The sequence below is a fragment of the Melopsittacus undulatus genome, chromosome 16 (assembly GCF_012275295.1).
Source record: "Melopsittacus undulatus isolate bMelUnd1 chromosome 16, bMelUnd1.mat.Z, whole genome shotgun sequence".
NCBI lineage: Eukaryota > Metazoa > Chordata > Aves > Psittaciformes > Psittaculidae > Melopsittacus > Melopsittacus undulatus.
The window spans coordinates 4705504-4721311 of NC_047542.1; the positions used below are offsets into that span (position 1 = coordinate 4705504).

Below are 15808 nucleotides of genomic sequence, written 5' to 3' on the forward strand. Positions count from 1 at the left end.
ACAGGCTCTGCCTTACGTAGCCCTGCTGATTGTGATGCTGTTTTTCATCTACGCTGTGATTGGGATGCAGGTGAGAGCACAGGGGTGGGATTTGCTCTTGAGCAGATGCCCTGAACCTGATGGCGTCTGGGGAGGTGGGATAGAGAGGGATTAGGTCCTCTGCCAGGCACCCCCCAGGACTTTGTACATGATGGGACCATTTCACCCTGGTCTGCAAGGATGCTTACAGTCCCAGCAGCCTCCTCTCATCCCCAGGCTGCAAATAGGGCAACTGAACCATACAGCAAATGGCACTTCTGGAGTCAGGGCACAACCTAGAAAGTCACCAGTGCTTGTACCTGGTTCACAAGACTTTGTCTCCTTGGCCCAGATGATGTGCAGCACAGACAAGGGCATTTTCAGTGTAGGCAGGAATGTCCAAGGGGTCCCAGAGCACCCACACCCTGGTCTCATTCTCTTTTGGGCATACTCATAGCCTAGTAAACAGGAGGAAGATGAGCTCAGGGCTACTCTGGAGGGTGGTCAATGCCTGAGAAAGGGTACTGGGGACCTGACTGTGATTTACAGATGTTTGGGAAGATTGCCATGGTGGACGGAACCCAGATCAACCGAAACAACAACTTCCAAACCTTCCCACAGGCTGTTCTGCTGCTTTTCAGGTCAGTCTTGGCTTGGTGAGCAAGCAGCTCCACAGGCACAGAGTCAGCATGGGAGCCCACCAGCTCAGAGTGAGAGAGACCAGCATGGGCAGAGCTGATCTCTTTCCTGCCCGACAGAAAAATCTCTTGCAGCAGTGGCAGCATTTCAGGAATGGCTCTTGGTTTGCTTGGTGTGGCTGAACTGCAGGAGAAGGGCACTTCAGGGTTTCTGTTCTGAATGCTTCCTTCTCAGACTGGATTTTAATTCATAGAATCATAGAATGGTTTGGGTTGGAAAAGACCTTAAGTTCATCCAGTTCCAACCCCTGCCATGGGCAGGGGCGTCCCACACAGACCATGTCACCCAAAGCTCTGTCCAGCCTGGCCTTGAACACTGCCAGGGATGGGGCAGCCACAGCTTCTCTGGGCACCCTGTGCCAGCGCCCCAGCACCCTTATAGTAAAGAACTTCTCCCTTAGATCCTACCTGAACTTCCCCTGCTTAATTTTAAACCCATCACCCCTTGTCCTATTAATTTGTGAATTGGGAGGAAACTCAAGAGGAAGCAAGGGCTCAGCCCAAGGCTTTCCTTGACTCCAAACACTCTGGAGCTCACTCTGAAGCTTCTAAAAGCAGACTCCCCACAGCAGCACAGCAAGCCCAGAATCCTCACTGCTCCTTTCCCAGTGGTTCTCTGTTCTTCTCTGTGCTGACACGGCCACAGCCCACGCTGTGTGCCCAGCTCCTGCCCAGGGCAGTCAGAAACCAGCACACATCCCCTCTGCTCAGGTGTGCCACTGGTGAGGCCTGGCAGGAGATCCTGCTGGACTGCAGCTATGGCAAGCTCTGTGACCCTGAGTCAGACTTCAACGAGGGCGAGGAGTACACCTGTGGCACCGGCTTTGCCTACTTCTACTTCATCAGCTTCTACATGCTCTGTGCCTTCCTGGTATGTAACCTCCCATGGGGCTCCCTTCTGCACTCCCATCCTGGCCCTGAGCAGCCCCTGGTGTTAACCTTGCATCTCACTGGGCTGTGCCCACAGCACCCTCTTCCTAGGAGCATCACAGAATCATGGAATGGTTTGGGTTGAAGGGACCTTAAAGCTCCTCCAGCTCCAACCCCTGCCATGGGCAGGGACCCCTTCCACTGGAGCAGCTGCTCCAAGCCCCTGTGTCCAACCTGGCCTTGAACACTGCCAGGGATGGGGCAGCCACAGCTTCTCTGGGCACCCTGTGCCAGCGCCTCAGCACCCTCACAGGGAACAGCTTCTTCATGATATCTAGCCTGAGCAGATCATCCCCAGCTCATCTCCCAGCCATGCTGTAAAGCCAGCACCACACTTCTGTGGGACCCAAGATCTCCCGTTGCTTTCTTCCCACAACCCCTCTGTGCTGCCATCCACATCTGTCTGTGTTGACTCTTGCAAGGGCAGAGAGGGAAGATGTGCCCTGTGCTTGCTGCAGCCTTTATCTCCTTGGGAGGGAGGCCCATCCCTGCAGGGGGTGACCCACAGCACCACCTGGCTTCAGGGGATCCCAAACCCCTTCTCCCAAACATTTCTGCCTGTGTTTTCCCATGGCTCTGCCCAGAGTGCCCTGTCCTAACCTGCATCTGTCACATTCCTCAGATCATTAACCTCTTTGTGGCCGTCATCATGGACAACTTTGACTACCTCACACGTGACTGGTCCATTCTTGGGCCCCATCACCTGGATGAGTTCAAACGGATCTGGGCTGAGTACGACCCTGAGGCCAAGTAAGTGACAGGGGATGTGTGGCAAGAAGGGGATCTCCTGACGTGCAATGCCCTGGGACACACATGGCAGTGTGAGCTGTGGCACTCCAAGAGTTGTATCCCACCATCTCAGAGATGGACGCAGACTTACTAGCATATTGCAGGGCTGATACAAGCGATCGGGATGTTTGGAGACACAAGACTTCCAGCCCTCTCTTCATCCAGCCCCGGTGATGCTGCAAACTTTTATCATGCCACTGGACACCTATATCTGCTGCCTGATGGAGTGGGGAAGTGTAGGGATTACTACAGTAGGAGCTAAGGGAGACTTAGGGATTTGCCCACTGCAAGAGCATGGACCAGGCCACAAGGGTTGAACCTGAACCGCTGTCCCTGTGTCTGTCACTATACTGCTGATGCAGTTTGTTGCCTCTGCAGGGGCAGAATCAAACACTTGGATGTGGTGACTCTGCTGAGACGTATCCAGCCTCCTCTGGGCTTTGGGAAGTTCTGTCCACACCGTGTAGCGTGTAAGGTAAGAGCCAAGGGGGTGGTGGGGTGTGAGGGCACAGGTGCACCTTCCCCAGCCTGTCTGCATCCTCCCCAGGGAGCTGAGGGTGCCAGTCCAGCCAGTTTCCCAGTGCCATGGTTTATACCCATGTTCTGACCTCTCGTGTTGAACGGAGGAGTGTATTCTGGGGGCAAGGAGAGGTGCTGTCAATATGCATAGAGCTGATGTGTTTCAGGCTCCTGAAGATAAGGATGTGCCTGTGTTCATCCCCACACCGAGGGGCATGGCAATGAGCTGCGCTCTGCCCAACCTGGAGCCCTCAGTGCAGGTGTACTCCCAAGCCATACTGGGCTGTCCCACATCTCCATCCCATACAGGAGGACAGTGCTGGGCCTGAGTACCCAGCGGTGTCAACTGGGCTGTGGAAGTTTGTTTCCAAGGGCTGAGAGCACTGAGGGAGCTGGAAACACTGTCTCTGTAGGAGCCCTGAGTTCACTTTTCCCAGATCATTCTGCACAAATTCAGAGCCTGTGTGAGTTTCCAGTGTAACCCACATGGACAGGGCCTCAGGCACTGCTGTAAACCAGGAGGGATCCCCAGATCCCTCACAACAGACTGGGGTGGTGTTCAGGTGGTGGAGTGCAATGCAGAATGACTCCCATCTCCCTGAGAGCAATGCTGGCTCTCTTGCTGGCTGGTTGTTTAGAAAAGGATGCTCAGGAGAGACCTTATCACTCTCTGCAACTACCTGGAAGGAGGTTATAGCGAGGTGGGGGTCAATCTCTTTTCAGTAGCAAGTGATAGGATGTGAGGAAACAGCCTCAGATTGCACCAGGGGAGGTTTAGACTGGGTAGTAGGAAACACTTCTTCACTCAGAGTGTTGTCTAGCATTGAAACAGGCTACTCAGGGCAGTGGTGGAGTCACCATCCCTGAAGGTATTTAAAAGAAATGTAGACAAGGCCCTTAGTGACATGGTTTAGTGGTGGCCTTGGCAGTGCTGGGTAAATGGTTCGACTCAATGAACTGAAAGGTCTTTTCCAGCCTAGACAATTCAACGACTTTGTGATTTCCTCCCGTGGCAGCAGTGGGTTATTTCCACAGATGTGCCCTGGCTCTCCCCTCACCTTGGTCTGGTTTAGCTGCTTGGTTTGGATGAGTGGTGTCAGCCTTACAGAGCCCCACTGGCAAGGGAGGGTAGAGCTGGGAGGGCTCCTTGGCCAGAGGCTGAGTGCCCCAAGAAGAGCCTTTACCGAGTACCGTGGCTGCCCTGTGGCCAGACCAGGCTCTGTGTCTGCAGGAACCTGCCAGCCTCATGTTCTGCTGCTTGGGCTCACACTTGTTGGTTTGCTGTGCAGCGTCTGGTGTGCATGAACATGCCCCTCAACAGCGATGGCACTGTCACCTTCAATGCAACTCTCTTTGCACTGGTGAGGACAGCCCTCAAGATCAAGACAGAAGGTAAGTGATGCTCCTTCTCTGCCTCTGCAGCCTGGCTGGGGGGACCCTCTCCTTGTGCTGCAAGGTGCTGGTTACACATCATCCCCCACTCCATCCGGGGATCTTGGAGCACTTACCCATGGGGCTTAGACCTCTCGTGCAACCCTTGGCTTCATGTTCATTATCTCACTGGGCTAGAGACCATGGGCACATGCATGGGGCTGCTCAGACAAGGCTTGGAGGATATTACTAGTTGCAGCCCTGAAGAGTGAACCAATTCCACAGCTCAAAAGTAGTTCTGACCCTATACCTGTCCCTGCCACAGCTACTGTGTGTAGTCGGACCTTCCCCTGCCCCTGGCATAGCACCACCCATCCAGTTATGCATTTCTCCATGTATTTAGAATCTCAAATTGGAATTTATGAGTTCCTGAGTTTAGCTCTGCTGGACATGAGTTGTTTTCACCCTCTTCCTTGCCAGCAACATGGTTTGCAAAGCCCTGCTTTGGGAAGATGCTACAACAGCTTGTTTCCATGCCTGTGGGTTAGGCAGTACCACACAAGCAGCTCTGTGGCTGGGCTAGCAGCTCTGGAAGGAGGTGAGGTTGGGCAGCAGTGGGGTTGGAGTCCTCCAGCAGCACGGCATGAGGTGGCATCATTTCCCATAGCTGGAGTGGGAAATGTGGCCTCCAGCACAGTGATGGCAGCTCTGAAAGGAGCACGTGAGATCCCAGAGAACGCATGGGGACAGAGTGGAATTGCAGGTGAACAGGAATGGTAAACCCTGTGTAAACACCAAAAGGGAGGTTGAAATCTGTTGTTGATCACCAGAACAGAGACAGTGATGCTGATGTTCTACCCATTTGTTAGATGTGACTCTATAATTAAAGTCTTTCTGCTAAAAACCAAAGCCTTATTCTCACAGAGCTAATTCTTGGTGGGTGGGGTGGCTGGAGAGGTGTCACACTCCGGAGGAGTCTGGCCAGGTTTTCCCATCCTTTGTCTTCACTCATGCTCATGTTCCCCTCTGAATGATCTGCTCTTTTCTCGCAGGTAACTTTGAGCAGGCCAATGAGGAGCTCAGAGCCATTATCAAAAAGATCTGGAAGAGAACCAGTATGAAGCTCTTGGACCAGGTTATCCCACCTATTGGAGGTGTGTCACCTGATGGTACTTCCCAGGGGGGCAGAACAGCACTTGGTTGAGGTCTTAGCTTCTCTGACAAGTCAGGGCCTTGTGATAGGCAGTATCCTCATGTTGGTTTCCTCCCTTCCAGATGATGAGGTTACAGTGGGCAAATTCTATGCTACTTTCCTCATCCAAGAGCATTTCAGGAAGTTCATGAAGCGCCAGGAGGAGTATTATGGGTACCGGCCCAAGAAGAACCCTGTGGAGATCCAGGTTGGTAGCATTAAGGTGGTGGTGGAGTGGTGACACCCTTCTTGGGGGCAGGTAGGGTGTGAAAGGGAGCTATGGGAAAGCTTCCCCCAGAAAAGAGGCTTCCCCCAGCTCAGGAAACTCCAGGGTGACTTATAAGAGCTGCAATAAACATAAAGACTTCTGGAAGCGAGGTGGCCCCACATGAACCAGTGCTGAAGTGCCCATGAGCACTGGGGGTTACCTGAGTCTCCAGGGTGCAGGTGACTCCAGAAACAAAGGAGATTTTGACTCCCTGCCCTGCTGACTTTGAATGGAGAGAGAGCTCAGCAGATGCCTTATGAAGACCTGGAAGCTCCCACCACAGACCAGTGTCTGGGCTGAATGCTGCTCATCCAGGCCCTTCTCCACCTACTCTTCTCCATTCCCAGGACCTTCTCCCTTTCCCTGTCTTAGCAGTGTCATGGATAGTTCTGTGTGCCTGGTGCTTTCTATACCATGTCTCATTGCCTGGTGCTGTATCAGGTGGAGAGGGGTTGACCAGGACCACTGCAGTCAGAGAGTAGCCCTGAAGGATGCTGTCAGGGTGGGATGGGATGTCCCTAGCTTCTCCTGACCCTACAGGGAGAAAATCACTTGTAGAGATAAAACACTAAAAGTGCAAGGCAAGGAAAAGAGCCAGGTACCCAGATCAGGTACCTCCAGATCAGAGTCAAAGCCACAGCTACCCCTTGGGCGTCACCAGTGCAAACCTTCATCAGGCTGCCCATAGCACATACCTTTGTGAGACAGCATTAGCCTGGAAGTTCTTTCACCAAGTGCAGAGCCAGGCAGCTGCAGGGCCACCAATGGCCTGTCCCTGGTAGGAGACCATGGCTTACCAGGTGAGCATGCTCCATCGTGTTTCCCTCTCCAAAGCCCAAAGTGAGAGGGCTGGTGGGGCCAGGCCACATCCAACCGTGCCTTCTTTTGTCCCCACCAGGCTGGACTGAGGAGCATTGAAGAAGAAGCTGCTCCTGAAATCCGTCGAGCCATTTCTGGGGACCTGACTGCTGAAGAGGAGCTGGAAAGAGCAATGGTGGAGGCTGCCATGGAGGAAGGGATATACCGGGTGAGTACAGCCCTCAGGTCCCATCTGACCTGCTTTTTGGATATGGTGGCGGTGGGTCAGTACAGCTGGAGGACAGGCTGCAGAGCTGAACCTCACCACGAAAGTCAGTGTGGACTACAAGGATGGATCTGCACTTCTGTCTCCCTGAACATCAGGATATCTTGGTTGATTCATCCTGAGCAACCTGCTCCCTGCCTCAGTTTCCCCTCTCTAAAAAGACCCTGCAGAGCTGTGCTGAATGTTTACCTATGATGTGGAAGGCCCCATTCACACCTTCTCACAGGCCAATGCAGGACACCTCAGGTGTCATCAGCACCAGAGCAGGAGGAGTTTCATTTCCCATTCCCTGGAAGCCTTTGGGACAGGCTGGGCACCTTCTTCTGTCCAGAGGTGCCACTGGCTCTGCTGTCCCCTGGAGGTGGCAGGATTTATCATGCACAGGGCTGGCTCTCATCCCAGTGCTGCTGCTGACCATCACCCCTCAGTGCCTCAGTTTCCCCACCTGGGCAGTGAGGCTTTGGAAACTGTGCGCTCTGCAAGGCCCAAGCAGAAAGATGGGCAAAGAGGCTGCTGTTCCCACAGGCATTTCCAAATGTCTCCTCCCATGGGAATGGCCCAGAGTTCCAGGCCTCCCCTGATGCCCTCCCTGTTGCTTGCAGAGGACTGGTGGCTTGTTTGGCCAAGTTGACAGCTTCATGGAGCCCAGCAGCCCCCTGCAGCCACACGTGGCCAGCCAGAGGCCCCTGCAGTTCACAGAGGTGGGCAGCGAGGACCTTGATTCCCCTGTGTTCCTCGATGACTTCCCTCAGGAAGGCAACACCAACGTCAACAATGCCAACAGAAACAGCTGGCTGGAGGGGTAAGGGCTGGGGAGCCTCGTGTGGGCAGAGCTGGGCTGTGCCTGGCAGTCCCTGGAGGGGCTGTGCTCAATGTTGGTCTTGCCCAGGGCTCTTCATGGGTGGGTAAGGTCTGGAGAAGTTTCTGAGTTGCATACTGGGGGAGAAATTAACTGCTGGCCATGGAAGTGGCTCCATGGACACAGCAGCTTTGTGCTCACAGCCCTTGGGGTGTGAACCAGGGTCCAGGCAAGGGGCAGGAAGAGCAGGCACCCTTTGCTGGTTCCTGTACCCCAGCCTGGCACACCTAGAGGTGTCCCCAGAACATACAGGGTAGCTCCAGGGCTGGTGTGTAGCTCTGCATGTCAGTATGTGTGACTTCCTATGTACCCTTGTCCTTCCCATCACCCCATGTTGGTGCCATGAGGGTCCAGGTGGACAGCAGGGCTCCAGGGATCACAGGAATGACCCTTCCCACCAATCTCTGAGTGCCAAAGCCCAGGTAGGGGCCACCAGCACCAGCCTGGTCACAGGTACAAGGGACAGGAGTTATCCTACTTCTTGGAATCTCTACATGGTTCATCTGTCCAGATGCCCCCACAGCTGCATTTCCCAGGGTGGAGAAGGTGGGGAGAGCTGCACCCCAGGGTGGAGCTGGGTCCTGCTCAGGCTGACCCACTTGCTGCCCTTGCCAGGATGGAGTACGAGGATGAGGTGCTGAGGAGGACAGTGCCAGCAGCACCCAAGCATCCAGTGTGGGGTGAGTTTCAGCATCGTTCCTCTTCCGGGGGATCTGGACTAGCCCAGGGGCCAGGGTAGGGGATGATGGCAGCAGACCCCAACAACCTGGAGGTTAGCTGAGAGCCCCAAGCACAGCAAGACCTCCCTGGGGAGCTCTGTGAGACCCTCCTTCCACCTTTCCATTCTCCAGGGTGACAGAACATGGAGCCAGTGCTTGGGCTGCGGGAGGACTGGGCACCCCTGGGCAGTAGGGCTACAAGATTGTCTTAATTTCCATGAACAGGAACTTCTTCTTCCCAACCATGAGGAGCCAGCAAAGGGCAGTGGGGAGGCACTGGGACTTCAATTCATCCTAAACTCCAAAACTCCTTAGTTACTACATTCCCAGCTCTGGGTGGCAGCGGTGTCCTTGTTCTTGTGCCCATCTGATATCCCCTCCTTTCCCTCTCCCAGACTGCAACCACCCCTCACCCATGGAAAAGCTGCAGCGGAAACCAAGCAGCAGGGGAGGAGAGGCCACCTCTGGGAGTCACCCATCATCAGGCCTGCACTTTCTCCCCCAGGAGGTAAAGAGGACAATGTATATCCAGAGACAGCAATGGGGACATGGATGAATGTCCCTCCTCTCCTGGGAAAGGCTGTCACAGACATGCTGGGGAGGAGCCGCTCTCTAGGGCTCCCACCATGAAACCAGCTTTGCTGGAGCTTTCCTTTCTCACTAGCATTGGGAAGGAGCTGGGCCACCACCACAGGGTGCTCATCCAACCAAGGACAGCTTAAAGCAGCATCTTTTGGCTGCTCCAGAGCCAGGGAGAAAAAGGGGGTGCATGAGGATTGCTTCCACACTGCCCCTGGCTGCCCTTGGCTGCTGTGGGAGTGTGTGTCCAGGCTGGGGACAATACCTGCAGCCCCCCCATGAACATGAGAGAGATCTTCCATGGGCAGTGTCCAAGCCCAGGCTGCAGCTGTTTGCTCCTCTCACCCAGCAGCCCAGAGAGGATGGCACAGTGACGGGAGCAGTGTCCAGCTCAGAGCACCAGTGGGGTGAAAGCAGTGACCCGAGTGCATCCTTCACCCCCGCCATCACCTTCCTCATTCAGGAGGTAAGGCAGGGACAGTGGGAAAGGCAGGGATGAAAGGGGCTGGCAGGGATATACCAAGCTGGGAGGTTGCAGGAGCAAAGCTTAGCTATGAGGGTGAGCACAGAGGGCGGCAAGCACATGTGATGAGGGTGGGTTGTGTGCAGCCAGGGATACCTCTACAGACTGAGAACACATCAGGCTCTGATCCTGTCCTCTGCTGCAGGCTCTGATCTCCGGGGGCCTCACAGCTCTGGCCCATGACCCAACCTTTGTAGCAGTGACAAGGGACGAGATGGCAGCCAGCAGCCAGCTGGAGGTGGATGAAGTAGAGAAAGCAGCTGTGGAACTGCTAAAGGGAAGAGAAACACTTCAGGGTACAAAAGCTAGCTCTGCTCCTCAGGACACCGCAGTCACATCACCAGCCAGCTCCCCAGGGCTCAAAGCAGCCCCTTCCCAAAAGACCATTGCTGCCACTCGCCTGTGATCCACAAGCACACATGGTCCCTTCAGAAGCTTGCAGGGGGTTATTGGAGCAATGCCACACTGCTCCCCTCTGCTGGGATCCTGGTGGGCTCTGTCCAGCTGCAGGAGGATTCTGGGGACAGGTCTCGAGGATGCTGGTGCAGGACAGGACAATGCTGTGCCAGCAGGGTCTTGCAAGAGCTGGACAGGTCATTAAAGTGTTCCTGCTGTGTGACTCCATGGATCCCCCTTGTCCCCTCCTTCTTCAGCCACCCTGCCTGCACAGCCCATGCCTAGCCCTGCCTGGGAAGGGGTGCTACAAATGTGAGAACCAGAGCTGTCAGCAATTCATGGGGCAGCCTCCAGTCCCCATGTGCAGGGAGCTCTCTCCCTACTCCTAAGTGTTTATGTCATGACTGTCAACAAGGCATTTTGAGAGCAGGAGCGAGCTCTGGAGGGGTCTCATGTTATCTCAGCAGCTGGGCCCAGCATCCTTATGTCTCTGCTGGAGCCTATTTCTCCTCCTTGCAGCCAAGGAGGACTTGGGCAGATGCTGGAAGCATATTCCAGGCAGGAAGCCCAGGGGGCTTCTTGGCTCACTCTCCCAGCTGGGTATGGGGCAGATGCATAAGAACATGTCGAGGTCAGTGCAGCAGCCCTGGATCTAACCAAGGGGAGAGTTGGCCACTGTAGTGTGATTTGTGCCACCAGATATCTCTAAACACCACCCTTAGGCTTGGGCACCCACTGATGAGCCCAGCCCACAGGAGGGTTTCATGTTTGCAAGAGACAGGCCAGAGATGCCAAGGGGAGCACAGCACTTGACCAGCACTGCCTACACACTGTCCATTTTGTCTGTTAGCAAGTAGCAACTGAGGTTATTCCTCTCCAGGAATAAGTCTGCCATGGGGTTTTGCTTTACAGACCCCAGTGGCCCAGGCACTGAGCTCTGGGGCAGCTCCATCTTCCCAGGCCATCTCTTTGCTGGGATCTTGCTGCAGAGGTTCCCCAGCCCAGCCAAACTGGGGAATGCAGGTCTCTTTCTTGCCTAATGTATATTAAAACGCAGCAAAGTGATGGGTCCTGGGGGAGGTGTGAATCAATGGAGCCTCCCTGCTTTCCAGCAGGGCATTTATTTGTTAACTTAATAAAAGGGGAATGGCTGTTGCTGAGTTCCAGCTGCAGCCTGAGCGCCAGAGAGCCCATCTTGTGCAGGGAACATGGCAAGGCTGAGAGCTTTCCCCTGAGGGGATCCAGGCAATCAGCAGGGATAGGGTAGGAGTAGCCCATATGGGACTATTAAAGGGTGAGCGGGACCTGCTGATCACTCCTTGACTCTCCAGTCTGGATCAGCTTACGGATGGGAATCAGGGAGTCTCGGTGGGTGCGATGTTGCCACCAGTGCACTGTTCTGGTCACGACTGGCACTTACTGTTCTTCGACCTTCAGCAACCCCACAACAGAAGGATCCCCTGAGAGCCCAGGCAGGGTGCACAGCTGCTCAATGTCCTCAGCCTCCAAAGCAACAGTACCAAAACCCCATCGGTACCCTTTGAAGTACCCTCTCCTGAGACAGTCCATGCCGAGGATGCACGGAGCCTCTGTACCAGTCACAATGGGGTGCTTTTGCCATTTCCTCCCAGTCAGGCTGATTTCAGCCTCCAGTACAGTCAACTCTTGGGATTCTCCTGTCACTCCATAAACATAGATGGGTTCCACCCCTTGACAGCTTGATGGCATCAGGGTACACTGTGCACCGGTATCTACTAGAACCTTATACTTCTGTGGGACTGATGAGCCAGGCCATCTGATCCACACAGTCCAGCCCCAGGAGCCTTCAGGGCGCCGCTCCAGCTCTGCACAGCCGCGGTGCAGCCGCGCCGGCCGCCAGGGGGCAGCAACGCCCGGCGGGTGGGAGCGTGAATGAGGCTCGGTGTGAATGAGAGCGTGGAAGGGAGCGGGCGCGGGCGTGTGTGTGTGTGTGCGCGTGCTCGTGTGTGTGTGCGCGTGCTCGTGTGTGTGAGTGCGTGCTCTTGTGTGTGCGCGCGTGCTCGTGTGTGCGCGCTCGTGTGTGTGCATGCGGGCGTGTGTGTGCGCGCTCGTGCGTGTGTGCGCGCTCCCGCGCCGTATCCCCGCGCGCCCGCGTTCCGGCGGTGCGGGGGGGGGGGGAGCGGGGGGGGGCGTGTTCCTCCGCCCCGCCCCGCACCTGGGGCCGCCCCCCCCTCAGCGCCGCGGATGCTCTCGGCAGTGGTGCCCGGCTGCGGGGCCATGGCGGCTGCGGACAGCTGCGTGAAGGTGGCCGTGAGGTGAGTGCCGCTGCGGGTGCCCGGCGGGGGGGGGGCTGCGGTCCCGGCTCGGGGTTGCCCTGCCCCGGGCACTGAGGCTCCCCCATCGGAGCCGGGTTCTGCCTCCCCGGTACCTCCGTTATCCTCGCATCGCTCTGGAACTGCCGCTGGCGGTGCTCTCTCCTGAGGCCGGGGGGCGACCCAGGATCCCCGACCCCTTCACCTGCGGAGCTGCTGTCGCTCAGCGCTTGCAGCTCGGCAGCCCTGGGCTGTGTAGCGGGTGAATTTGGTCGCCTCTGGTGTCAGGCGAGAGAAGGGAGATGTGGGGGGTCCCTCCCTCCCCTCCCCGAGGTGTTAGGGAGCGATGCGGCATCTCTGTGTCCTTTGTGCTGACTTCGGGCTGGGAACAATGCGCCTTCCGCATCGTGCACCTCGATGAAGGACCTGCCGAGATCATCCCCTTCACGTGTGCGCTCGGAGGGCGGCTGGGGAGGGGGCCGCTCACGCATCGCCTGCAGAGCCCCACGGGCTGTGCGGTGACCGGGGGGCTCTTTGTTAGCGCCGTGCCAGGCTGGGTGTATTCTGTGCACAGCCGCTGGGGTCCCGCAGACCGGCGGCGTTTTACTGCTCTCTGCCCCAAGAGGAAGGAGTCCCCGGGGAAGGGGGGGTTGAACCCATGGAAGTGGGGGCCCCGTCACGGCAGGAGCTTCTTGAGGAAGGGGCCGTGCGGCTTCCCCTGCTCGCACCGCGCCGGGTCCTGGTTCAGCCGCGTCCTCCGGACGAGCGTGAGCCGAGCACGGCCCGGCCTCGGCATCCCGAGCCCCGGAGCCCGGTGCCGGCGTGGGGCAGGACCGCGGGGTCACGGCTCGGTAAGAGCAGCTCCGCACCCTTACCCTGGCCTCCCTGCCGGGCTGTGCCTGCCTTGCCCCGCACCTTGGGGCTGGGGGTGACCTGCGCAGGACCCTGCCCCCTCACCCACCCCCCGATGGCATGAGGCAGATCGGGGCGCTGCTGGCAGGGAGCTGCCTTAGTGCTCAGAGGAGGATTTGCAGATTCTGGGACCCTGCCTACATGGGCAGAGCGAGAGCACAAAAGATGCTGGGTGCAGCATCAATGATGGAGGGAGGGAGAGATGGGTGTGTGCATGTCTGTGTGTGTGCATGTCTGTGTGCCTGTGCACACGTGTGTGTGCACCAGGATGCATCCCAGAGCTGCCTACCTGTCCAGTCTTCCTTGTCTTGGAAGCAGGTGGTGGTTATTTACTGCCTTGCTCCATTCAAGAGGCTGAGAATCGGGGCCAGCCTGTGGGTTTGAAGGATGGGGGAGCTGCAGGGGAGGTGCAGTGTCCCCATTGTGTGACTGCTGCTGGGGTGCCTTTGCAAAGGGCAGGGCTGGGCTGTGCCAAGGCAAGGGTGTCCGTGCCAGGACACTGACCTGGGAACTGAGTGATGCCAATGGCAGGAGGTGGAGATTTCCTGCTGGCCAGACTCTTCCCATCTTCCATCCTGCATTTCTGTCAGGATGAAGCCTTTTAACAAAGGCCTAGGTCAAGGCTGGGGTTCCTTTTGCCTGAGAGATGGGGTGGGTGCTGCTGGCCATGGTGGCTGTGGAGGCTCTTGCCTCCTAATCCCTTTGGCCTCTGCCAGCAATGGGGTCAAGGAATCTCTGGTACACAGGGAGTGGATCATGACCAGGAGGTGACTTCAGTATGCAGTATTGCAGTGGGGCTGGGGTGCCCATAGCGAGGATATGTAACGGGGGGGACATCCCACTCTGTCTCACCCGCTCCTTGAAGGAATGAGCCGATATCCTGCAGCCGGTGTGTGCCGAGTACTGGGGCAATGCAGTGGCGCAGGTGAACCGGCAGGACAAAGGAGGGCTGGGAACAGGGAGGCTGCAGACAAAGCAGGCAGGTCTCAGCATCATGTAGGAAGGTGGCTTCAGCTGCTGGGCTGAGTGTGCACGGACCAAGCTGCTCTCCCTGCGGATCACCTCACCCAAAGGGCTGGTGATGGGTCCCCTCCTGCCCTGGACCAGGAGCAGAGAGAGGTTTTCCTTTGTGAGAGCCGGTGACATAGTGGTGGTGTGGGAGTCTCCAAAACACACCCCTCCCTCCCCCCAGCAAACCTGTCCACAGATTCCACCTCCTTCTGCCATCAGAGCATGAAGGATGTTGAATGCCTCCAGGGTGAGGCACGACATGGATCGAAGCTCCCTTTTTGTCTCTTTATAATAACATGAATGTGCCAGCTTGTGCCATTGTCCCTGTGTCCATGCTGCTGGTGGAACCTGGGGAAGGGCTGGAGACACTTGGGAAGCACTGGGAGCTTCTGAGGGAGGTGTGCTGGGGTTAAGCAGCTGGGTGATAGGGATGGCCAGCTGATGTCAAGACACTGGGATCTGTCTCCGGTCCTCAGGAGCACTGACAGGATGGGAGGAGCAGGGACAGAGGAACAGAGTGGTGGGACTATGTTATCCGTGGGGGTTCTTGTTGTTCGTGCTGGTTCTCTTCACCTGACAGGAGAGATGCTGTGGCATTTCACTGTCAGCTTCCAGGTTCCCATCTTCTTCTTGGGCAGACCCCCAGCTGCCCCACTGGGGCTCCAAGCGCTGAGCCGCTGACTGGGGTATGGGGCTGTTACTTAGGCTTCCTTCATGCCAGGAGTGAAACAGCCAGTACCTACTGCAGCACTGCAGAGGGAATGCAGGCCCCGGGGCTGGTACCTGCACCTTGTACCTGCAGCTCAGCCTGCACCTTCTGCAGGGGCATGGCTGGCTCCTGCCCCAGCTCCCACCCTCCCTGCAGGCAAGTCCTGCCTTCACTTGCCCATCAGCATTAGACTGCCTGAGCCTGCCAGCTCTGGCTGATGCCACCAGAGAGCGGAAGCGATGGGGCCGAGCTGTCGGCAGTGCACCCTGTAACGGTCCCAGGTTGGGAGCTGAGTGGGGTGGCCTAAGAACCCTCACTCCTTGCGGCTTTGGGGGGAAACGTTCCCTCATAGACTGGGGGAAGGCAATGAGTGCTGTGTCCTTCGGTAGGTGACCTTCAGATGGGTGAAGGAGTCTGGCAGCTCTGCTCCCGTGCCCTACTTCCAGGAGCACAGCACCTACTGGAGGCTTGTGCTTCCCCTTCAGCCTCAGCAGCACCCATCCCTGCAGCACCCAGCTCAGAGCACCCATCCCTGCAGCACCCAGGTCTGCAGTTGGGTGCTGTCTGCTCACAGCCGCAGCGAGCGAGCTGGGGGGAGCGGTGCTCCCTGTGCTCATTGCAGGAGGTGGAGCTCAGCCCCATTGTGAGTGGGTGGTTTTGCTGTGTCAGGAAGGCTGATGGTATTGACCCAGAGGCCATTAAACTCCATCACCAGGGGCGGTCTGAGGAGCTGGACTGGCTGCAGAGCTGATACCTGAGGACACTTTCACACCACAGAGAAAGGGGCACCCCCGGAGCTCTCTGCAGCACCCAGCAGTCTGCCCCACTGCAGAGGCTCAGGAAATGGAGATTGTGAAATTGGGGAAGGAAGTTGAGTCGGATTTCAAGTTTATTTAAACCCTGCAACCCCCAGTGCTCTGCTGCTGTCATAAACACTGCT

General features: G+C 56.8%; 2 protein-coding genes across 5 annotated transcripts in view; both read left to right on the forward strand.

Annotated features, from left to right (window-relative positions):
* The window catches only part of CACNA1S (calcium voltage-gated channel subunit alpha1 S), a 40985-nt gene extending 31025 nt beyond the window's left edge, over positions 1–9960 (forward strand). For 2 of the 4 annotated variants that reach the window (XM_005142177.2, XM_013130989.2), the window contains 14 exons: positions 5–70; positions 568–659; positions 1428–1587; positions 2269–2396; positions 2814–2910; positions 4244–4346; positions 5378–5479; positions 5601–5725; positions 6684–6812; positions 7472–7671; positions 8344–8408; positions 8843–8955; positions 9388–9492; positions 9695–9960. In XM_005142177.2, the coding sequence (XP_005142234.1) occupies positions 5–70; positions 568–659; positions 1428–1587; positions 2269–2396; positions 2814–2910; positions 4244–4346; positions 5378–5479; positions 5601–5725; positions 6684–6812; positions 7472–7671; positions 8344–8408; positions 8843–8955; positions 9388–9492; positions 9695–9955 (1746 nt within the window). In that variant the 3' untranslated portion in view covers positions 9956–9960. Of the gene's footprint in view, positions 1–4; positions 71–567; positions 660–1427; positions 1588–2268; positions 2397–2813; positions 2911–4243; positions 4347–5377; positions 5480–5600; positions 5726–6683; positions 6813–7471; positions 7672–8343; positions 8409–8842; positions 8956–9342; positions 9348–9375; positions 9493–9694 lie in introns of all 4 variants that reach the window. The other 2 variants (XM_031042891.1, XM_031042889.1) reach the window with 2 other exon arrangements.
* Positions 9961–12199: 2239 nt separating this feature from the next.
* The window catches only part of KIF21B (kinesin family member 21B), a 42510-nt gene continuing 38901 nt past the window's right edge, over positions 12200–15808 (forward strand). Inside the window, exon 1 of the mRNA XM_034069684.1 lies at positions 12200–12239. Within this exon, the coding sequence (XP_033925575.1) occupies positions 12202–12239 (38 nt within the window). The 5' untranslated portion in view covers positions 12200–12201. The remainder of the gene's footprint in view (positions 12240–15808) is intronic.